The 25,216-nt window shown below is 37.9% G+C and overlaps 1 protein-coding gene across 4 annotated transcripts in view; it reads left to right on the top strand.

Annotated features, from left to right (window-relative positions):
• LOC128700808 (hemicentin-1) overlaps positions 1-25,216 on the top strand; it is a 176,035-nt gene that overhangs the window by 91,801 nt on the left and 59,018 nt on the right. For all 4 annotated transcript variants that reach the window (XM_070097152.1, XM_070097150.1, XM_070097151.1 and 1 more), the window contains 19 exons: positions 5-97; positions 1,744-1,932; positions 2,307-2,482; positions 4,201-4,381; positions 6,286-6,399; positions 9,997-10,188; positions 10,501-10,649; positions 11,230-11,533; positions 12,044-12,147; positions 16,775-16,867; positions 17,363-17,444; positions 18,110-18,290; positions 19,311-19,399; positions 20,050-20,168; positions 20,297-20,456; positions 20,854-20,951; positions 21,084-21,249; positions 21,907-22,047; positions 23,253-23,381. In XM_070097152.1, coding sequence (XP_069953253.1) covers positions 5-97; positions 1,744-1,932; positions 2,307-2,482; positions 4,201-4,381; positions 6,286-6,399; positions 9,997-10,188; positions 10,501-10,649; positions 11,230-11,533; positions 12,044-12,147; positions 16,775-16,867; positions 17,363-17,444; positions 18,110-18,290; positions 19,311-19,399; positions 20,050-20,168; positions 20,297-20,456; positions 20,854-20,951; positions 21,084-21,249; positions 21,907-22,047; positions 23,253-23,381 — 2,760 coding nt within the window. The remainder of the gene's footprint in view (positions 1-4; positions 98-1,743; positions 1,933-2,306; positions 2,483-4,200; positions 4,382-6,285; positions 6,400-9,996; positions 10,189-10,500; positions 10,650-11,229; positions 11,534-12,043; positions 12,148-16,774; positions 16,868-17,362; positions 17,445-18,109; positions 18,291-19,310; positions 19,400-20,049; positions 20,169-20,296; positions 20,457-20,853; positions 20,952-21,083; positions 21,250-21,906; positions 22,048-23,252; positions 23,382-25,216) is intronic.

Genomic DNA, 25,216 nt, shown 5'->3' with positions numbered 1-25,216 from the left:
GTAGTCCCGCCCCATGTACCAGATGATGCGGTGACAGACATTACAGTGAAAGAGGATGAGAGTGTTGTTCTTGTCTGCCCAGTTACCGCCACTCCTGGTAAGTACATATATACAATGTATATATTTTACTCTAATTTATTCATTAAAGTTCCCTTTGTACTCTTTAATATTAGAAATTTTCCATTTTGGTAAATTTTCATTTAGTATCTGATTTTCATGTGACAAAACAGTAGCATTTCTAAATATTTATGTTAAATGGTAAAGAAGACATTATTATTTTTTTGCATGTCTAAAATAAATTTAAAGAAATGTATAAAATAATTTTGCTGAAGCTTTGGTTATGGTTAATGAAGAAATTCTAATTTGGAGCAAGCAGGTCAGAGTTCAACTCTATGATCTACATAATTATATTAGGGCTGATCTGTACCTGTTTGAATGATAGGTGTGCATACTACCATTTGTGCTCTTGTTTTGAATACTGTTCTGGGCTTTCATCTTCATCTTACATCTTTTAATATTAAGTATACTGTTATGGGATACATGTTCCTCTTAATAACCTTTGTATTATTTAGTTCATGCTCATGTTCAACAGAGTTGGTTCTACTCAGTATTTTTGAAAATACATTACCTTAAATAACTGTGAGACTGACTTCATCACTTTAGCCTTTACTCTTTGGACAACTCCTGATTAATATTGACCTCAAGCTGTTAATCTGCAGCATCTAAGATTTTTTTTTATTTTTTTTATTATCACACCGGCCGATTCCCACCAAGGCAGGGTGGCCCGAAAAAGAAAAACTTTCACCATCATTCACTCCATCACTGTCTTGCCAGAAGGGTGCTTTACACTACAGTTTTTAAACTGCAACATTAACACCCCTCCTTCAGAGTGCAGGCACTGTACTTCCCATCTCCAGGACTCAAGTCCGGCCTGCCGGTTTCCCTGAATCCCTTCATAAATGTTACTTTGCTCACACTCCAACAGCACGTCAAGTATTAAAAACCATTTGTCTCCATTCACTCCTATCAAACACGCTCACGCATGCCTGCTGGAAGTCCAAGCCCCTCGCAATATCATTACTGCATCTAAGATGCAGTAATGATATTAGGAACTTCCTCTCAGTTCAGATCTCAAACATCAAAGCTTATTACACATACAGTACATTTCAATCATGGCTACCCATTAATATTTCAAGTAATCTGCTAAAGGCTGGAACATTTTATCAAGAGTGTACAGACAAAATTTTTAAATTCTATGGTGATATTTCTTAAGGATGTTGATATGGTATTTCTTGAATTTAACATTAACATCAATTACATAATCCATCTTACTGCATCCCTTCACTACTTTGCATACCTGCATACCTTCACTACTGAATACTATCACTTAACCATTGATTGATGCCTTCTGAGTCTAATAGATTTTACCATATTTATATGTGAACTCAAATATGGAATTAGCCTTCATTTCCTCCTTTTCCTGTGCCTCTTAGAGTGTGATGGTATCCTTTGGTATCAGATAGCAAATTGTCTGTCTGTTAGCTTCTGTTTCTACATTGATAAAAGTAGTGTCTTAGGTATGCCATACAGTATATGATAATGTTGAAGTTATATCTACAAAAACATCTTTAACTTCAAACAAAATATGGCAAGGATGTACTGTGTGAGCTGTCAGTATTGTATGTCATTAAGTTAAAGAAGTTTTGGTTTGCTAGTGCTGTGATGAGCATTATCTTTCTGCAGCACCATCAGTGGTGTGGTCAAGGGATGGGACCATTGTGGGTGTGAGTGGGCGTGGCAATGTAGATGTGGGTAGTGATGGACACACTCTGAGGATGGTACGGGCTGGCAGCCACAACTCTGGAGTCTATACCTGTACTGCATCTAATGCTGCAGGAGTCCTAGACATCCCTCTCACACTTAGTGTTCTTGGTAAGCTGTGCATATGTTCTCATATCATTTATAGTGGTCTTCTGCAAGGTCATTCAAATGTTATATACAGTATATAAATTTATTATAAATAATGTTTTTAATATATACATTGAACATTTTAATATGGTCAGAATGCCCATTTTAGGCACTCTTGGGTGCCATCAATACTTATAAGACAGTGTGATTGAGATTTACTTCTTTTCTGAATAACTTGTGAACTTGATTGTTTCTTATGCCTTTGATCCTGACTGATGTCTTGAATCTCTGGTTTTTGACTGGCATCCAAAATCATTGGATGTCTAGTTCAAGTTATGACAATTCTAATGCATGCCTCAAAGACCAGATCTAATCCTAATTGTTCCAATATTGTACAGTACCTCCACAGATTGCTGGCACAAGGGCTGGTGCCCACCACCGGCAGGGAGAGGAAGAGTTAGTGACAGTTATGGAGGGTGGTCATGCATCTCTGGAGTGCCACTTGCTGAAGGGTTCACCAGCACCCACCAGGCACTGGTTTCTTGGCCATGACCTTCGTCAGCCTCAACACACAGTGAGTCTGTGTGCTGAAAATGAAAATAAGGGAATTACAAAGAAATTGATCCAACTGTGTTTATCATTCTAATTAGGTGTTGATGCATTTTCTTTAAGTAACTGGCTCCCTTACCTCCATGTGTTAGTGTGACTAGTTAATGGTCCAAGTCAGACCGAAATGTTGTTATAAAGTTTGTTTCTCCTTTGTGCGGGTTATTTGTGTATTGTTCTAGTCATGGTATTGTGCCTTTTGTGTTCTTTTAAGTAACTATCTTTAATATTTTAGCTGCTTCAGGAAATACTCAGACCCTGAAGTTTATGAAAATCAGAAGGAATAAGAACATAAGACTGGAGGAACACTGCAGTAGGCCTACTGGAGTATGCTAGGCAGGTTGTTAGCTCCAATGACTACTTGATTAGCTCCAATGACTACTTGATTAGCTCCAATGACTACTTGGCAGATTGTTAATTATCTATAAATCTGTTGCTAAAAAAGTGCTCTACAACTCTATTGCTAAAAAAAGTACTTTCCTAAATCCTTTCTAAGTCTGATGGGAAAACAAAACTGTGGCCCCTGTGTTTGGTTTAAGATAATGACCTTGAGGTGTTTTCCCAGATGGATTTTATGGTTTCATTGGCTGTTTCTTGATATCATTTCATAAATTGGAAAACATACTATTGAAATAGAGATGATTTTGATTGACTTCAGAACAGGATGTAGCTTGAAATAGGGCTCAAAGTAGCTGAAATATTTTATTTTTTATGATTTTACCTGAGGACAGGTAAGGGGTCCCCTACAACCCCTGGTCTGTTTTTTTTTTTTTTCAACAAGTCGGCCGTCTCCCACCGAGGCAGGGTGACCCAAAAAGAAAGAAAATCCCCAAAAAGAAAATACTTTCATCATCATTCATCACTTTCACCTCACTCACACATAATCACTGTTTTTGCAGAGGTGCCCAGAATACAACAATTTAGAAGTATATACGTATAAAAATACACAAATATCCCTCCAAACTGGTCTGTTTTATAGGTTTTTAATAGGACTGATTCAGTTATTGGGATGCTGAAAACCATGACCAGTCATTTCTGATTATATTTTATAATATGTGAAATAAGGTAAATCTTCAATTTTCTTGTATGATTATGAATTCAAAATGGAAGGCAAGTGTAATATAGGAGAGGCCTGGGGATGTGATTATTGAACATAGGAAATGTTGAGTGTCTGGAATGTCTACATTATTTATTTTGGACTCCATTTTTAAATTGGCATCTTTTATTTTGTTTAAACTTGGCCAAATTATCAGTTTCTGTGCACTAATAGAAATATTAATTTCTGGGGTCTGGACTGTGGAAGGGTTAATATATATATATATTTTATTTTTTCTCTCATTGTGACCTTATTAGGAATTATTGTATATAACTTCATAATAAATAAAATATAATGAGTTTCAACATTTATGTTTTAAATGACTTTAAACTCACATAATAAAGAAGTGCTAGGTAGGTGGACATAGCTGCAACTAATGTGACATTTTATTTTGGCAACATTTTGCTGTTACAATGGTTTAACAAAGCTCCTGGAGAGTGAAATGTTGCCACAATAAAATGTCACATTAGTTGCATCTGTGTTCATTTACCTAACATTTTGTCAGTAATTCTACCATTATTACTCATAAAGAAATGATCACTGAGCTACTTAAAGAGAACAGCAATACCAGACTGGTGATTTTCCACAAGGTTGTTGGTGATGGGGAGAAGTTGGTGATCACTGGAGCCCAAGTAGATGACTCTGGGGTGTATCACTGTGTGGCAGAGAATGCTGCCGGCAAGGACACCAAGGTGGTGCGTGTGGGAGTGCAGGCACCACCCAGGGTTAACATTACAGCTCTTCCAGGCCTTGCCACTGTTCTAACTCCAGGTCAGTTGTTAACAAATTGTAGGCCCTGCTAAGCTTCACATTCCATTGTAAACATCTAGACAAAATTAGAATAGCTTAAGTTTGCATAGGCACCCTACTAGTAATTAAACAAGGGAATGAAAATTGTTGAGTACTAATAGAATCCTAACATGGTCACTCATTTCTCGTAAGTAATATGAGGAGACATGAGCCTTACAACCTTGAGTCTATGAGGTATCATTGGAGAGTGAGAGTATGAAGACCTCTCATTCTATTCTTAAACCTTAAATTGGGGACAACATATTTACACTGTCTCAAAAGTAGCTAGGCATGATGCATATGCATGAATTTACTGTATTGTACACCAAAGTAGGTTAAAATTAAATGTTACATGACATCATGTATATATCTGGCAAATCTCACAAGTCTTATAAGCTCACTTTATATTCAGCAAAAAATTATGTTTTTTTAGTGCTTCACAAATTAGGTTGTTTAGTAACAAACTTAAAGTCATGTGTCTTTAAGTCACAGAACACTAATCACAAACCTGTCCAGTGGTTGCCATGCACCTTCAGCATATGGTATTTAACCCTTAAACTGTCCAAACGTAGATCTACGTTTTTTTCAACATTTGAAAGTATTTATTTTTACATTTGAAAACGTGTAAAAAAACTTTGATCTACTTTTTTTTTTTTGTCATATTTGAAAATATGTAAAAAAAACGTAGATCTACTTTTTGAGCACTACGCATGTGAATGTAGATCTGCTTGGACAGTTTAAGGGTTAAAGTACAGAAATGGGTGGGCCTATGTGGCTCTGTGACCTCTGATTGGCTATAGTAGCAAGATATACATCATTCTACATGGAGTAAATTCCCATGAGTACTGGTGCCATGTGATGTCTATAAAAGTGATTTTCCTATACCAAACCTTGCAGGTGAAGTATTATATTATATAAGACCCTCCAGGTTCAAGACCTGTGGTCACATCCTGCAATAAATACTATCTTAATCTTTCTCTTCTGTTTTTCTCCTCTTCCTCCTCTCTTATTTCTAAACTCATGTGACCTGGGCTTAGGCTTTCTAATACTCTAACAGTTATGAGAAAGTTGTTATTATATTTAGGTGGAAACAGTAAATCCATAGGGGTCATACAGAGTGTGGGAAATGGAAGGCAATCAGGTTCAATTTAAGAAAGGGGAAGGCAAGTCTAATTCCTGGGATCAACAATGTGTGGTGTGAATATAATGCAGAGAATTCGTAGTTTGGAAGTTAGGAGGAGGTGCGGGATTACCAAAACTGTTGTCCAGAGGGCTGAGGAAGGGTTGTTGAGGTGGTTCGGACATGTAGAGAGAATGGAGCGAAACAGAATGACTTCAAGAGTGTATCAGTCTGTAGTGGAAGGAAGGCGGGGTAGGGGTCGGCCTAGGAAGGGTTGGAGGGAGGGGGTAAAGGAGGTTTTGTGTGCGAGGGGCTTGGACTTCCAGCAGGCATGTGTGAGCGTGTTTGATAGGAGTGAATGGAGACAAATGGTTTTTAATACTTGACGTGCTGTTGGAGTGTGAGCAAAGTAACATTTATGAAGGGATTCAGGGAAACCGGCAGGCCGGACTTGAGTCCTGGAGATGGGAAGTACAGTGCCTGCACTCTGAAGGAGGGGTGTTAATGTTGCAGTTTAAAAACTGTAGTGTAAAGCACCCTTCTGGCAAGACAGTGATGGAGTGAATGATGGTGAAAGTTTTTCTTTTTCGGGCCACCCTGCCTTGGTGGGAATCGGCCGGTGTGATAATAAAAATAATATAACAGTTCCTCACCAGCATACTGTGCAAAATTAGCCATTACTATGTTATCATATTTAATAAGAGTTAATGTGATAGCTCTTTGTAATATATTTAGTGCTATAACATTATATTGCACCACAATGCAGGTGGAGGTGAAGCAACACTATTGCCTGCTAATGGTCGGCCACGCAACTCCTCGGTGAAAACTACCTTCACTACCACACAAGACCAGACTGTCACCCTTCCCTGCCCTGTTACTGGTTAGTTAATATCAAGAAGTATAAACTTCAAGCTTCTTATAAGATATCAAAGCATAAATTGGTGCTTTTCTTTATACCAGCACAGTTTATTATATATTCTGATTTAAAACCCTGAATTAATGGAAGAATTTCATATACGTATCCATTTATCTTCAATTTATTAGAAGTCCTTAGTGTACCTTATGTCTCCAAGTGCTTAGCTAACCAAGGGTGAAACCATTAGGATCAGTCGTCACTTCATATGATTTACAAATTACTATCGTGTTCAATAACAGCCAATTCTGAACAATCATTAAAAAAAATTAAATTAAAATTTTTTATTTCCTTGTAAAGCTTACAATGTTTGGTTTGCATGTTGTTAAATTGTTAATTACAAGGCATTTTGGGCAGATTAATACTAATTCTTACTCTATATTGATATAGATCATGGAACAGTACATTTGAACATACATTTGACATTTGAACATTTGAGCAGTACATTTGAACATACATTATTAAATAAATACATAATTAGATACATACCTAGCTAGGCACATACATAATTAGATTTACAATATTGAGGTAGTACGAATCATGTAATAATACAGTAGACTGTTGTCTAACACGGTTTTATCTTGCACGTTTTGGTTATAGCACGATTGAAGAATTGCTGCATATTTTTGTTTAAGACTTCGTAAAATTAGTTTAACACGGTTGTGGGAGGGGAAAAAATTTTGAGCGCACGGTCGCTTGTGGGGCAGGATGGTCTGTGGGTTACACCATTGAGTCAATGGGGCGACCCACTTCCATCCTCTGCCACAAGTAAATAAAACTGAAAACTTGTTGCTTAAGTGGATCAAACAAAAGACAAAGAAAGGTGCACCACTTAATTTTCTCTTAATTAGGGAAAAGGCCTTACAGTTGTTTAAACCAGTGTGTGATAAGGCTGGTTCTACAACTTTAAGTTGCATAATAAGTTACATAATATTAAGTTTTTCGGTGAAAGTGCTTCAGCTGATCATACAGCAGCAAGTAATTTCCCTGATGAATTGCAGGAAATTATTTCTGAGGATGGCTATGAGCCACATCAAGTGTTTAATGCTGACGAGACAAGTGTTTTTTGGAAAAAATGCCAACACGAACTTATATCAGTTAGCAAGAGGAGAGTGCACCGGGTTTCAAAGCAACAAAGGATCGCTTCACCTTGCTCCTTTGTGGTAATGCATCAGGTGATTTCAAGTGTAAGACCATGGTTATTTACTGCTCTAAGAATCCTCATGCTTTGAAAGGTGTAGATAAAAACACCTTACCAGTAATTTGGAGGTCAAACCAGTCAGCATGGATGACAGAGATAATATTTATTGACTGGTTTAAGCATCACTTTATTCCTGAAGTCAAGTTTTACCTGCACAGCAAGAACCTTGCATTCAAGGCTCTCTTCATTCTTGATAATTCCCGTACTCATCCACAAGCTTTGCTGGATCTGACCCCACATGTAAAAGTTGAATTTTTACCTCCAAATACAACATCTCTAATACAACCACTGGATTGGGGAGTTATTAAGTTATTTAAGTATAGCTACACAAAAAAGTTATGAAAAAACTAATTGCATCAATGGACTCTGACTCCAACCTGGCAGTACCAAGCTTCTGGAATAAATTTAACATTGCAGATACCATCAACTGTGCTAGATGTGCATGGAATGAAGTGCTCCAATCAACATTAAATGCAGGCTGGGAAAGTTATGGACTTCTGTAGTTAATTCTTTCACTGGTTTTTACTTGCTTGAGAGTCAGGTTCAGGAAATTGTTCAGCTGGCAAGGAGATTACCAGGTGATGGGTTTGAAGATATGAATGAAGATGATGTGAATGAGCTCTTAGAAGATGATGATGATGATAATGAAGACAGGAGTCCAGAGGAAATGTTGGCAGAGCTTATGCATAGATAGAAGGGAGCCAGATAACAGAAGAAGATGAAGAAGAACTTGAAGAAAAACAATTAACATTGCAGCAGTTACATGAGAAGTTCCTTGCCATCAGCTGTATAATGTACTGCAGGGTAAAAGAGCCCAGAGATCCATTACAGAATTTATGCGCACTCCAATACAACCATCGACTTCAGTACCAGAACCTCTACCGTCCACTTCTGCTAACAACCATCTACCTCAGCCCAGTAGGGCCACATCATCCATATTCACTCTCTTCACAATCATCCACAAAAACCACTTCCCACAATTTAAGGTAAGAAATACGTACTATTATTTCTATTGCAATTGTAGTCTTAAGCAGTAATATATCACAACAATGCACTACAATTACATATTCACTTTTATTTTGTAAGATCTGAAGGTCTAAAAAAAGTTGTTTGGCTTTTTGGGGGCTCCCAGGAATGTAACCCTATTTTTCCCATAAAAGTAACTACTGTGCTAAACAACAGTCTACTATATTACAAATGGTAAATTTAGTAATGGGATTGGATTTGTCTGTTTCTATTAAAACTAATTATGGGTGGGTGTAAGTGTAAATTAGGGGAATTATAGAAAATGAGAAGAGGACTATATATATTGTTTTGGTTGTGTTCATTGGTAATGGTTATGTGTATAAGCAGAAAGGATAAAAAAATTCCACATTAATTATTGTGGATAGAATTATGCAATAGGATATTTTGCCATTATATCCAGATTGGTAGTGTTCCTAAGTATCAGTATTGATGGTATCAGCTAATTTTGAGAGTATCAGCATTGAACTAAAATTGAGTATTAGTATCAGCAGAAATTTTTTGGTGTCACCTCATCTCTAATCCAAATAACTGTTGATACTGTATATTTATTCAAAGTGAAAAAAATCACCACTTATGTTTTAATGGCTTACTATAATAATAATACTATAATTTCTATTTCTACACATACATGATGCAACTGATACAGACCTAGTTGACATCACTGGCATACTATACAGAAAACCCATTACGTATTATTAGAGCATTTAGGCCAACTTAGGCTAATCTTGTCCCCCAGAATGTGACCCACAACAATTGGCTAATACCCAGGTACAGTGTAACCCAAAATTTTGAACTGCTCCCAATTCGACCAATTATGTAAGTGTATTATTGTAAGTGCTTTTGTAAGTGTATTTTTGGGTGTCTGAAATGGACTAATCTACTTTACATTATTCCTTATGGAAATAAATTAATTTGTAACAGCACTCAAACAGCTTTCTGGAACGAAGAAAGTTCGAACTGGGGGTTCCACTGTACCTACATACTGCTAGGTGAACAGGGGCAACAGGTGTAAGGAAACTTGTCCAGTGTTTCACTGGTGCTGGGGATTAATCCCGGACCTTCAGTGTGTGAGCTGAGGACTTTACCAACCAAGCCATGGGTACTAGGTAGCTTATCTGTCTCACACCTGTCAAACAGGGAATCAAGTTCCCACCTATCCATAAGCTGTATAACCTGTATGAGCTTAGCTCATGTAGAAATAATATTTTTTAATTTCCTTAGTATAAGTACAGTACCTACTGATATTTACACTAAATTTCAGTAATGAGAGGTGTTATCATTAAGTACTATAAACACTTTTAGTATTTTTTCTAAGCCCACCCTCCTGTTCCTGGTAGGGTCACCCACCCCACGACGACTTTGGTATCGTGGGTCCCAGGCCCTAGTGTCTTCCCCAAGACTAGTGGTTGGCGTAGGTGGGCGGGATATCACCATTGTGGGTGTGAGCCCAAGAGATGCGGGGGCGTATGTGTGTGTGGCTGTCAACCCTGCAGGCGAGGCACAGCTCACTACCACTCTCATCGTTATTGGTGAGAACTGTCACCTCTTGTGCGCTCTTCATGTAGTGTGATTATAACACTTCAGTAGGACAAAGTTAACAGATCACCTAGAAGCTCTTTTAAACTTGTGTGGAATTTGATAATGGATGTTTTCTAAGCATGTATATATTGTATTAGTACAATAATTGTTTAAGGAACAATTCTTCACTGTGCATACATTTGTATATGAATAATTTATAGTTAGTTTAATTTGAAAGATTACCTTTGATGAATCATTTCATTACTTAAATCATTATACACAGACTAAAATGTGTAAGTGGAATCGAGTATATATCATCTTAGGTCGTCCTGAGCTGGAAGGTGAACCTGAAGAGGAAGTAACAGTATTGGAAGGTCATAGAGTTATTCTCGAATGTAGAGTCAAAGTTCCTTCCGTTGAATCACAGCGAGGCCCTCACAGACGTGCACACTACAACATCACTTGGATAAAAGTAAGTGTTCATCTTAAGGTTATCACAATGAGATTAAATCAGATTTAACATAAAATATTGAATAATAAGTAAAGTTTTCCGGGGAATCAACTGTGTCTGTGAGAACCATCTTTAACCAATAATCAGACTACTGTACAGAATGGAATACATTGAACTTGTTATGGTATGATGCATTAGCATAAGCTATTTATTACAGCTGTTTTCATTCACAAATAAAAATATCCTAAAAATTGTTATGATATAAATTAAGCTTTATTTTTATTTTACACATTGTATTATACACAACTGTAATAAACACTGGTCAGTGGTACTAATAAACCAATATGAAGAGCATGAAACAAAAGTTGAGAAAAATATCATATGTTTTGTCCTACTAATAATAGTGTGCTTAAGATGGCCTCAGTAGTAGGCCTCACTTTACTTATAGTAGTACTCTTATCTTCTGCTTTATTTTCTCCATGTTGGTTCATCTGTGTCATATACAATTCTGTGTAATTATAATATCCAATATACTGTAGTAGGTTAATTATGTGGTTACAGGGTGGATAACTTCTTGAAACACAATATTCCATCATTGCAGAATAACCCAGGCACATCTTTAATGGGCAGTCGGGCAGACATAGATGACTATAATTATTTGGATTATACCAATTTTGACACTGAGTTTGGTCATGATCCTCTGTTCAACATGACATCAAGAAGCAATACTGACATTGACTGGCAGAAATGGAAAAGGCAGAATGTAACATTTTCCTATGGGATTTCCAATGATGGTACACAGTTAACTCTGCCAAAAGTAATGAAAGATGATGAGGGGCTGTACACATGTGAAGTTACTAATGAAGCTGGAGTCACTAAGAGAACCTTCAGAGTTGATGCATTAGGTTAGTACCACTTTCTTAACTTATAGCTCAAGCTGCTTTCATAGAATCAGTTTCATATCTTGTGATCATTTAAAATATATAAAATTATCAGAAATTTAACAGATGTAAGAAAAAAAACAATTGTTAATGTTATGAGTAAAAGAAATCTAAAAGGGTTGCAGAGTTTGGATAGAAAGACATAAATGCAACTAAATAAGGTGTATCTGAGATAACATGAGTTAAAGACTTTGTCTAAAGAGTGTGCAGTAGGGAATTTTTTTTTTTAATCATTCTCTGGTGAGAAATAGAGTGTGTGCTAAATGAAAAATTGTTTGCTACACTGCAATATCAAGATGCAGTATTTTAATCTAATTTGTTACATTTTAAATGTAAATAATATGAAACCTTAAGGAAAAAGATGTACGTACATTTCATTCATTGATTTTAATGCCATATTTTATTGCCATTATTAATTATTATGATTTTTTCTCTTTTTTTTTTTTTTTTTTTTTTAATCTGGGTACGATACAGTTCCACCAGATATAGACACTGAACAAGAAGTGAAATTTTACCAGGCAGCTGTTGGGGAACCAGTAGTGTTAGAATGTGATGCTACTGGAGATCCAATCCCAGAGGTATGTAGTTTCATAAGCATCATATTGCGCCATTTATTCTCTATTTCACCATCCTAATTCATCTAAATTTTCCTAATTTTTAAGCTTTGTGATAATGAGGGGATTAAATACAGACAGGTTGGCATAATTTTCAATCAGGGTGCTAAAAGGGATGATATAGTTTTAAGTCACAAGCCAAAGTCAGTTTTATGTAGTCTTCAGAAGTTGCAGCCATTATGAGGACAAGAAACACCTGGCATTACCAGATATTGTAGTCTCAGTCTATTGTAGTCTCATTCTTTTAGCTCTTTGTCATGGACAAAGAGCTAAAAGAATGAAGCTTTTGTTTGGAAACCAGTAAAAGATGTGAAATACCTGTATTAGTCTTCATCAATCTTTGGATTAAGTAATTTATTTTAATACATGAAGGGATATAAGGAAACTGATTAGATGGACATGAATCCTGTATGGAAGAGGGTAAGGTACCTAGGGATTGGCAGAGAGCATGCATAGTTCCTTTGTATAAAGGCAAAGGGGATAAAAGAGAGTGCAAAAATTATAGGGGGATAAGTCTGTTGAGTATACCTGGCAAAGTGTATGGTAGAGTTATTATTGAAAGAATTAAGAGTAAGACGGAGAATAGGATAGCAGATGAACAAGGAGGCTTTAGGAAAGGTAGGGGGTGTGTGGACCAGGTGTTTACAGTGAAACATATAAGTGAACAGTATTTAGATAAGGCTAAAGAGGTCTTTGTGGCATTTATGGATTTGGAAAAGGCGTATGACAGGGTGGATAGGGGGGCAATGTGGCAGATGTTGCAGGTGTATGATGTAGGAGGTAGGTTACTGAAAGCGGTGAAGAGTTTTTACGAGGATAGTGAGGCTCAAGTTAGAGTATGTAGGAAAGAGGGAAATTTTTTCCCAGTAAAAGTAGGCCTTAGACAAGGATGTGTGATGTCACCGTGGTTGTTTAATATATTTATAGATGGGGTTGTAAGAGAAGTAAATGCGAGGGTCTTGGCAAGAGGCGTGGAGTTAAAAGATAAAGAATCACACATAAAGTGGGAGTTGTCACAGTTGCTCTTTGCTGATGACACTGTGCTCTTGGGAGATTCTGAAGAGAAGTTGCAGAGATTGGTGGATGAATTTGGTAGGGTGTGCAAAAGAAGAAAATTGAAAGTGAATACAGGAAAGAGTAAGGTTATGAGGATAACAAAAAGATTAGGTGATGAAAGATTGGATATCAGATTGGAGGGAGAGAGTATGGAGGAGGTGAATGTATTCAGATATTTGGGAGTGGACGTGTCAGCGGATGGGTCTATGAAAGATGAGGTGAATCATAGAATTGATGAGGGGAAAAGGGTGAGTGGTGCACTTAGGAGTCAGTGGAGACAAAGAACTTTGTCCTTGGAGGCAAAGAGGGGAATGTATGAGAGTATAGTTTTACCAACGCTCTTATATGGGTGTGAAGCATGGGTGATGAATGTTGCAGCGAGGAGAAGGCTGGAGGCAGTGGAGATGTCATGTCTGAGAGCAATGTGTGGTGTGAATATAATGCAGAGAATTCGTAGTTTGGAAGTTAGGAGGAGGTGCGGGATTACCAAAACTGTTGTCCAGAGGGCTGAGGAAGGGTTGTTGAGGTGGTTCGGACATGTGGAGAGAATGGAGCGAAACAGAATAACTTCAAGAGTGTATCAGTCTGTAGTGGAAGGAAGGCGGGGTAGGGGTCGGCCTAGGAAAGGTTGGAGGGAGGGGGTAAAGGAGGTTTTGTGTGCGAGGGGCTTGGACTTCCAGCAGGCATGCGTGAGCGTGTTTGATAGGAGTGAATGGAGACAAATGGTTTTTAATACTTGACGTGCTGTTGGAGTGTGAGCAAAGTAACATTTATGAAGGGGTTCAGGGAAACCGGCAGGCCGGACTTGAGTCCTGGAGATGGGAAGTACAGTGCCTGCACTCTGAAGGAGGGGTGTTAATGTTGCAGTTTAAAAACTGTAGTGTAAAGCACCCTTCTGGCAAGACAGTGATGGAGTGAATGATGGTGAAAGTTTTTCTTTTTCGGGCCACCCTGCCTTGGTGGGAATTGGCCAGTGTGATAATAATAAAAAAAAAGAATCCTGGAGGTGGGAAGTACAGTGCTGGACATGAGCCCTGGAGGTAGGAAGTACAGTGCTGGACATGAGTCCTGGAGGTGGGAAGTATAGTGCTGGACATGAGTCCTGGAGGTGGGAAGTACAGTGCTGGACATGAGTGCTGGAGGTGGGAAGTACGTACAGTGCTGGACATGAGTGTTGGAGGTGGGAAGTATAGTGCTAGACACGAGTCCTGGAGGTGGGAAGTACAGTGCTGGACATGAGCCCTGGAGGTGGGAAGTACAGTGCTGGACATGAGTCCTGGAGGTGAGAAGTACAGTGCTAGACATGAGTCCTGGAGGTGGGAAGTGCAGTGCTGGACATGAGCCCTGGAGGTGGGAAGTACAGTGCTGGACATGAGTCCTGGAGGTGGGAAGTACAGTGCTGGACATGAGCCCTGGAGGTGGGAAGTACAGTGCTGGACATGAGTCCTGGAGGTGGGAAGTATAGTGCTGGACATGAGTGCTGGAGGTGGGAAGTACAGTGCTGGACATGAGTGCTGGAGGTGGGAAGTACAGTGCTGGACATGAGTGCTGGAGGTGGGAAGTACAGTGCTGGACATGAGTCCTGGAGGTAGGAAGTACAGTGCTGGACATGAGTCCAGGAGGTAGGAAGTACAGTGTTGGACGTGAGTCCTGGAGGTAGGAAGTACAGTGCTAGCACCTTGAAAAAGGGATACAGATGTTGAATTTTTCTGTTCATTTCCTTTAACACATGACATAGAGAGATTTTTTTTTTTCAATACACGGGCCGTCTCCCACCAAAGCAGATACCCAAAAAGAGAAAGAAACACTTTTACTGTCATTTAACGCTTTCACCATCATTCAGACATAATCACTGCACAGATATGACAGTTCAGATGTCACTCCAACCAGCAAATATCCCAAACCCCCTCCTTTAACCCTTTCAGGGTTTCCGACGTACTAGTACGGCTTACACACCAGGGTTATTGACGTACTAGAATGCCTAAATTCTAGAGCCTTCAAATCTAGTGAGAGAAAGCTGATAGGCCTGCATATGAAAGAATGGGTCTCTGTAGTCAGTGTGCACAGTATAAAAAGAATCCTGCAGCTCACAGTGCATAATGAGAGAAAAAAAACTCCGACTGTGTTTTTGGTTTAAAATAGCGACTTTGCAGTGTATTTTCGTATGGTATTCATGGTTGTATTCTAGTTTTCTTGGTCTCATTTTACAGAATGGAAGACATATTACAGAAATTGAGATGATTTTTATTGGTTTCATAATGAAAAGTACCTTGAAATTGAGCTCAAAGTAACAGAAATGTTCGATTTTTACCAAATTTCAAAAGCAAACAAATCTTACCAAGCATCCAATACACGTCAACTGGTGAGTCTAATATTCTTTCATAAGTGTACTGATATTATTTATACCATTTCTACACTAATGCAGTAGTCTGCATAACAATAAATCTTCTATTTTTTGTGAGAATAAAAATTCAAAGTGGAAAGCAAAAGAGATGTAAGAGGGGCCTGGGGACATGACTAATGAACAGAGAAAATGTTATTTTAGTGCCAGGAATCTGTCTTGCTTATTCTGGACCCTATTTGGAAATTGGCATCTTCTGAAATTTGTGTGAAATTGGCAAAATTGCCAATTTCTGACCACTTTATTGGATACTTGAAATAGGTAAATGGATGGTTTCTTGTACTCATTCGATAGAAAAAATGGAGTTCTAGCAAAATAGATATGATTTTTGTCGACTAGTACACTGAAATTGGCCGAAAATAGGGCTCAAAGTGGGCGAAATTGCTGATGCGTAAACATCATCAAGACCGCTAACTTCACGAGAGCATAATTTCGTAAGTTTTCCATCAGATTTCATACTTTTGGTGTCATTATGATCGGGAAAAGATTCTCTATAATTCATAATATTTTTTTTTTTTTTTTTTTTTTTTCCTTCAAAAAAATTTTCGACCCTAAGAACAAGTTTAGGAGAGGGCCTCTCGACCCTGAAAGGGTTAAAATGCAGGCACTGTACTTTCCACCTCCTGGACTCAAGTCTGGCAAGCCAGTTTCCCTGAATCCCTTCGTGAAATATTACCCTGCTCATACCCCAACAGCTCATTAAGTCCCAAAATCCATTCGTATCCACTCTTATCTAACACACTCACATGTGCCTGCTGTATGTCCAAGCCCCTCATACACAAAACTTCTTTTACCCCCTCCCTCCATCCTTTCCTAGGACAACCCCTACCCTCCTTCCCTCCACTGCAGATTTATACCCTCTCCAAGTCATCATGTCATCCTATTTTGCTCCATGCTCTTTAAATGACCAAACCACCTCAACAACTCTACCTCAGCCCTCTAAATAATACTAATTCTGTGCTAGTAAAATGAAGATAAATACAGCTGGCTCGCCTATGTAAACTTAACTGGACAAAGTTGATAATTCCTGTATCCAGTGTCTTTACAAATATATATTTTCAAACATCTACAGTACAGTAATTACAATATTACAGAGGATAGAGAATCTTTATTACAAACAACCCTTTAATTCAGGTGACCTGGTTCCGAAATTCCAACCCAGTGAAATCCAGCTCTCATATTCAGCTTCTCAAGAATAATCGTGTCTTCATCATTACTGCAGCACAGGTTTGGCTAATGTCTTGTAATGCTCGATATTTATATTTAATCACCATATTCCTAAAAATATTGAAAAATATGACCGTAGTAAAAAGGTTAAAAGTAGATAATATGCAGCATCATAATTTTGTTTTGTTCTGGTGTTAGACTGTTATTTTTGTAGCTACTACTTTAAATGGGTAATGTGCATGGACAATATAGTATAAAACATTTATAAATATATTGAGAATGAGACTCTAGCATATATGGATACATGAGTTACACAAACACATACCAAATCCAGCCCAGCCAACCTTATGGCAGTTACTTCCTATTGAACCATTATGGTCAGTGCCACTTGGGAATTCTAATGCTGGGAGGTGACACTTGCAAAAGAGACAGACCTAACAGTTTTTAACTGCATGTGCAGTTTTACTGTATTATAGGTCCTTCTTAATATTTAGCTCTCTTACATAATATTGTATTATGTTTTGTATACTGTAATATAATACAGTGCATGATTAGGAAGGTGATGATGGGGACTATGTGTGCTTGGCAAGCAACCTGGCAGGCATCACAGAGGAGACCTTCCATCTGCAGGTGTTGGGTATGTTATATATAATGTGTGCACGACTTGCTTCCTCTTCTCAGATAATATTAAAAATTAGGTTCTTTTTTGCTTGGTCTATAATTTTTTTAAATATGAAAAGGACTGAAATAATAGCACCAGTGCTTTTCACGTATTAGATTCATCACCTTTTTATTCTCTTTACCATTAATTGTGATTTTTGAGAGATTGCTCTAGTATGTAAGTGTTTCACTAACAGCTCAGGCTTGACTCATGAAATCGTAATGACATGATTGCAAACAAACCATATCACAGACGGGGATAGAACCCGCGATCAGAGTTTTGAGACTCTCTGATCGCGGGTTCTATCCCCGTCCGTGGTATGGTTTGTTTAGCTCAGACTTATATGTTTACATACTTTTTTTTTTTTTAGAAAATTTGTATCTTTTTGGTAGAAATATCTTTGGTCTCTGACATACAGAAAATTCAACCTATAATCCTCTGACTTTGCCTAATTTAATAAAAAGAATTTATTGTTATAAATTCATTGAACTTCTTTTTTACTATAAATATTGACCCTTGAAAAATCTCTTAATGCAGTTTGTTTTCATATTGACACATTGTTTTTGGCATTTTCTTTATCAGGCTCCATGGTGTTGTTTTGTGAACTGATTTATACTTCATTTTATGATTTCTTTACACAGTGCCACCAAAAGTGTCTGGACCAGAGGAGCTGACCATTGCAGTGGTGAGTGGGCAACCAGTCAGTTTAGAGTGTGAGGTAAGCGGGTATCCTCAGCCTGACATTACTTGGACCTACGAAAATCAAGAATTGATTCCAGATGACAATGTTCTTATAAATAATAACAAACTCAGTATAGAGAGGTAAGAGTTCCCTGTTATTCCAGGAGTACAGCTAAACTTGTGGTGTCCTGTGTTTAGTATTTAATCTGTCGTAAAGCTTTTTCACTACTCATTGGCGTAAAAAGTCTTACAGTCTCTGCAGTAAAGGGAAAAGGAATTTAATATAGGTATTCATCTTTTTTGTTTTCTCCTCTAAAGACTATGTACCTCTGCCCCAATGCACCACTGTAAATCCACAAAGTTTGCACTGTAAGTTATTAGAAATAAAAAATTCTTGTTAACATCAGCTCTGTGTCTCTGTTCCCAGTGGTCAGCTGCTGACTTGCCTCGAGCACTGACTGGTGTCTTGTCATTTTTTTTTTATCCTGTTGTTGTTGTGGGTTTGAAGCAGTATTGTGGTACTCTCTTTATCCTTTGTTTTTTATTAGTGATTCTTTATAGTAAATGTTTAATTTCTGAAATGGAAAGAGGTAGACAGCTTTTCAGTAAAATGATGAATTCAGATCAATAATTATATGATGGTGGTGCATTGTATATTATACTATTAAAATACAGTTTTTTTTCCTTTCCCTTTCACCAGAATGCTTATGCAGTAATAATTTAACCCGTAAACGGTCCAAGCAGATCTGCGTTCACATGTGTAATGCTCCAAAAGTAGATCTACGTGTTTTTTACATATTTTCAAATAGTATAACAAAAAAAAAGTAGATCAAAGTTTTTTACACATTTTCAAATGTAAAAAAAAAAAAAGATCTACTTTTTTTACATACTTTCAAATGTTGAAAAAACGTATATATACGTTTGGACCGTTTACGGGTTAACAGTGAGGCAATAAATACAAATTAGTTAATGGTATAATAGAGCTTGTAGATTGTATCATGAAGCTTATGTCATATTTATTATGTTCAGTACATATAAACTGAATGAAAAATAATGTTTCACTGAAAAATAATGAAGCAGTATTAAAATTTTGACTTATTGTTCCATCAAGAGTAACATAGCACTAAAGTAGCTTTTGTGTGTGGTGTGTACATTTGGCAGTGTGGTAGTGGATCTGGCTGGGAAGTATCAGTGCCAAGTTGTTAACTCAGTGGGTCAAGCTGTTAAACGCTTCACACTCCAGGTGACAGGTATGACACTTACACATTTTCACTTAATTTTATACTGAGTCTTACTTTCGTGTAAAGAATTATTTTCATGCAGTGAAAACCTGTTATTATCTGTTTTTTGTAAATTACTGTATTCAAATTCAAATTCAAAGTTTATTCTCTATAAGGATTACAGTGCTGAGTTTACAGAATTTGGTTATTGTGTGGTTTACATGTAGTAAAATAATGATTACAGAGGGGGCCACTAGAACACCTAGCATGGCTAGGCATTTCGGGCAGACTTAGATTAATTCTTAACTTTAAAATATTACAAATTATGAGGTAAGTTGGTATTATGGCTAAGTGACTAAATACTAGTTTGTGAGTTTAGCAATGTGAATGCTTTTGTTTTGGCACAATACATAGTTTCAGCATTTATGGGGGTAGCATTACATCTGCTCCTGGGGAATGGGAGATAATGCAGTTTGATCCAATAAAAAGGAGGATAGCTCTAATATCTTAAATCAAGAACCCTTCACTGTTTTTCTCCAAAAGATTCTTTGCAGTGTATGATAAAATTAATAATATTAAACTACTTTTACAATAAAGAAAGACAACTGCTAACTATTCACCTTGTTCTGATCAGTGTATGAGCAGTATGATTCCATGTTTTATTTTTTCTTCCCTGATAGAAGCTCCATTCATCACTGGCAGTGGAGATGAAGAGACAGTAACTGTCATAGAAGGAGACTCTGCATCTCTGCACTGTGTTGCATCTGGCCAGCCTCCCCCTATTATCTCTTGGTCCAAGGTACGTTATGACTGACAGATTTTTAAGACCTATTTATTGCTGCATGATAATTTTTGGGTTGTGATAACATTGCTCACATCTTTTGTAATCTATATCAACTTGGATGTCACTCTGACTACTCTGACTAGGAAGGTGTTGGTATACGTGTAGATGACAACATGGGTGTATCGTGGGGTGGAAGGACCCTACTTATTCAGTATGTAAGTCAGGAAGATGGTGGTCGTTATACTTGTCTGGCTTCAAATCCTGCTGGTAACCACTCTCGGGACTTTCGCATCCAAGTTCTTCGTAAGTAAACCATATGTAGCATTGCATTCACAGAGATCTAATGTTGTCTTATTTCCATCACACTTGATATCATTCTGTGCAGGATAAAATAAAATAAAGGATAGTAAAAGTACTGTATATTTCAGGTTATAACCAAGGCCATCTTTAATAGGCAGTCTGCTGAAGAGGGACTTGATTGTAGACTGAAATTTGCAGTACTTTTTCTTTCTCTTGTTTTATTGTTTCCATGTGGGTTTGTTTGTTCCATTTACCAGTGTTTGTTATACTTTTGCATTTGGATATACTGTGCAATATATATGAACTCCATTACTTTTACTCTTCATCAGTAATATGCATCTTAAGCATGTCACATTACCGGTATGAAAGCTACAAATATTTGTACATTCTCTATGATCAGAGGCACCACAGCTGATAGAGGCTCCCAAGGAAGTAGTGGCAGTTTCTGGAGAGGTTGTTAGCCTTGTGTGTTCTTTTGATGGTCACCCACAGCCTAAGGTATTCACATTCAGTTGATCATTCCCTCTTGACATTTTGCAACATGTCTGAACAAATATAAGCAAAAAAACTTGTTTAGCACTTGTGATGTATCACGGTTGTCGAATTAAATTTTATATTTTTATGGGATAGATCAGTTGGTACTTTGAAGGAGCACCAGCAGCCATAGCTGAGAATCTTCTGCCATCAGGAGCTCTGCAGCATTTTCCAGTGCGTCCAGAACATGCTGGCAACTACACTTGTATTGCAGACAATGAAGCAGGCAGAGCCAACCACAGCCTCACACTCACTATCCTTAGTAAGACCTATTGTATTATATTATATAACATTATATTCATAATGTTTCTAGAAACAATATTTGAAAAGAATAAAAATAATACAGCCTCTCCTCACTTAGCGACGTACTCGTTTACCGACGACTCGGACTTACGATGGGCTCTGACCAGTATACATACCTCAATAATGTATATTAGAGCTGATTTCCTCTGTTCTGTTTATTACACTATACAGTACACTACTGTATAAACATTTAAAAATAGTATACCAGAAATGTTATAAATGGTGCAAAGGTGACATTAAAGCAATATCAAAGATGGTTAACACAAACCCACTGCCATTATAGTATGCTCCTCACTTAGCAATGAATTCGTTTACCGACGTGGTCTTAGGAACAGAACTCATCAATAAGTGAGGAGAGACTGTGTTCATAAACTAATCTACAAATCCCAGAACATGTCGGGTTTAAACCCGTGATGAGAGAGTTCTAAAGCTCCAGGCCATGGGTTCAAATTCCACTTATTCCATGGTTTGTTTGCAATTGTGTTATTGTTTTTGTGAGTCTAATCTACAAAGTTTATCACTAAATACTTACTGCAATAGCAACAAATTATATGCATACAGGCAACAGTATTTGTGTTCAAATGATGTTTATGATTCTCCAATGGTCTTGGTACAGCTCCTCCATCAGTAGAGGTGCAGAAGAAGAGGGTGGTGGTGGTGAGTGGTGAAGCAGCCACATTACATTGTTATGGAAAAGGAACACCACCTCCAATTCTTACATGGCTTAAAGGTCATCAGGTTATTAATGAAAGTCCAGGTGGGTGTAAGGGAAATCACCTTTATTTGTAATTGTCTTTTACTGCATTACTTGTAAATTTTATGTATCTCTGTCATTATTCTCTTACATAGTTACTCATTAAGATACTCAGAAAAAAAGATTAAATTATTTTGTTTTAATTTCTTCTGACATCTATAGTATCATCAACTCCTAAAGTAATTGCTACATTCTTCAAGATTGTTATAAATTATTTATGAATTTGAAGTTATGGTACTATGCCGACAGTATGAGAGCAGTAGATCATATTCCTTCACTAATGCATAATTAAACACCTAACTTATGCTGTCATTGCATTTTGCCCATTAACCCTTTCACTGCCATGACTCATCAAAGGATGACTGAAAAGGGCCCTGAAACTGCACTCTCTAGAAAGACGTAGAATTAGGGGGGATATGATTGAGGTGTATAAATGGAAGACCTGAAAATATCTAGCCTAGACAGGACTCGCATCAGTGTCGCAGTTCAATCCCCCCCTTCCCTAAAACAAAATTGGCTTAAGCCGGTAGGAGACTTGGACCTGCCTCGCATGGGCCAGTAGGCCTTCTGCAGTGTTCCTTCGTTCTTATGTTCTTATGTTCTTAAGTTATCAAATGCTGAAATTAACCCTTTCACTGCCATGACTCATCAAACTGAAAGTCCCATCAGTGTCGCAGTTCAATCCCCCCCTTCCCTAAAACAAAAAGATAATTTTATCTTTTAAAATGGTAGAGAATCTTATTTTTCTGAAGGTAGTGACATCAGAAATGCAAAATTTGATGGAAAACTTTCAGAATTAAGCATCTATGAAGTTGGGAATCAGGGAGCACATTACACAACTGTGACTTTGCCCAATTTGGGGAATATTTTAGTCCAGTTCCATTGCTCAAACCAACACTGTTTCTGACTATTTTGTTATAGAATCTTCTGTTTTATCAGTTGTATATAAGAAACTGCCTATTTAACTATTAGAACTACCCTGTATAATGCCCAAAAGTTAGTAATTCAGTCAGTTTTACACAATGTTTCCTCTGTTCATTAATCACATCCCCACTCCTCTGTTTATTGTACCTTCTGATTATACAAAGAAATTTATAACCTTTTCCTGGTCATTTTTTTTTTTTGTTAGTTAAGCAAAAGTTTTACACATTTGTAGTTAAGTATAATATTGTAAATATGTTGTACCCAATTCTTTCTTCATGGAACAGAATTTCAAGTGGGAAAGAATGGATCACTTTACCTACCCAAGGTCACACCGTCACTTGCAGGCACATACATCTGTAATGCCCGCAGCCCTGCTGGCTCTGCTCATGACCGAGCTGACCTTATTGTTCAGGGTAAGTGGAAGAAATGTTTATTTCTGTACTGCCTGCAGCCTAGCTGGCTCTGCTGAGCCTGCCTTAATGTCTACCTGCAGCAGGTGCAGGCAAATACATCTGTACTGCCTGCAGCCTGGCTGGCTCTACTGAGCCTGCCTTAATGTCTACCTGCAGCAGGTGCAGGCAAATACATCTGTACTGCCTGCAGCCTGGCTGGCTCTGCTGAGCCTGCCTTACTGTCTACCTGCAGCAGGTGCAGGCAAATACATCTGTACTGCCTGCAGTCTGGCTGGCTCTGCTGAGCCTGCCGTACTGTCTACCTGCAGCAGGTGCAGGCAAATACATCTGTACTGCCTGCAGCCTGGCTGGCTCTGCTGAGCCTGCCTTACTGTCTACCTGCAGCAGGCGCAGGCAAATACATCTGTACTGCCTGCAGTCTGGCTGGCTCTGCTGAGCCTGCCTTACTGTCTACCTGCAGCAGGTGTATAATGATTTTGTTTCTTTACTTCATTCGTTCAAGCAGTATGAAAAATCATTGTATAATCACTTGCAAAATAATTATTATAGTTTCATTATCATGCCTCAAGATTTCCTGTGTTGAGCTTTGTAGTTCTGTGGAAGCTACTTATGTAGCACAAATATACACTCATTTTATAAAGACTGAAAAAGGGCCTAACTCTATCAAGAATCATTGTAACAGAATGGTTTGGTTATGTGTTCTTAACCATTGTAAAAAAAACTGTACCAGTGTTTATGCTAAAATTAGAATTAGAGTGTATCACTGTACATGAAATTATAATTACAGACATGGTTAGACAATTTTGCTACCTTCTTAACAATAAGGAATGGCAAAAACAGTATTGTGAAGGACTCCTATCTTCATAACCTGATAGTAGATGTTAATGCACTTGGTTAATTTCTCCTCTAAAGATGACCCACATTGCCATAAGTACAGTAGTAGTTCAATTAAATGAGAACCAAAAAAGGCCTTCTTTCATCAAGACACATGTGGCACCATGAATTCTGGGATAACCCATCAAACATATGATTCCATGATATACGTATGTATATGATTCCATGAAAGGATTAAGATTAAGATTCTTTATGTCAGCATGATACAGTGTTTGTACAGAAGTGAATGACATTTAGGTGTGCAAGCAGAAAGCCCCTTAATATGCAGTGTTTTGGGCAAATTTAAGACTATCTTGAGGTTAATAAGGCAATGTCTGATTGAGTATACCTGGAGAGTGTTTCAGGGATCAATGCCCCTGTAGCCCAGTCTGTGACCAGGTGTCCTGGTGGATCAGGGCCTGATCAACCAGGCTGTTACTGTTGGCCGCACGCAATCCGACATACAAACCACAGCCCAGCTGGTCAGGTACTGACTCTAGGTGCCTGTCCGGTGCCTTCTTGAAGACAGCCAGGGGTCTGTTGATAATCCCCTTTATGTATGTTGGGAGGCAGTTAAACAGTCACGGGCCCCTGACACTTATTGTGTTGTCTCTTTGCATACTCTAGATACACTAGAAGACAAAAAGAATGCAGATGTAATATATACAGACTTTGCAAAAGCCTTTGACAAGTGTGACCATGGCGTAATAGCACACAAAATGCGTGCTAAAGGAATAACAGGAAAAGTTGGTAGATGGATCTATAATTTCCTCACAAACAGAACACAAAAAGTAGTAGTCAACAGAGTAAAGTCTGAGGCGGCTACGGTGAAAAGCTCTGTTCCACAAGGCACAGTACTCGCTCCCATCTTGTTTCTCATCCTCATATCTGACATAGACAAGGATGTCAGCCACAGCACCGTGTCTTCCTTTGTAGATGACACCCGAATCTGCATGACAGTG

Source organism: Cherax quadricarinatus, chromosome 56 (genome assembly GCF_038502225.1).
Source record: "Cherax quadricarinatus isolate ZL_2023a chromosome 56, ASM3850222v1, whole genome shotgun sequence".
Taxonomy (NCBI): domain Eukaryota; kingdom Metazoa; phylum Arthropoda; class Malacostraca; order Decapoda; family Parastacidae; genus Cherax; species Cherax quadricarinatus.
Note: the sequence above shows the minus strand (reverse complement) of the source record. Positions and strands in the feature narration are given on the sequence as shown.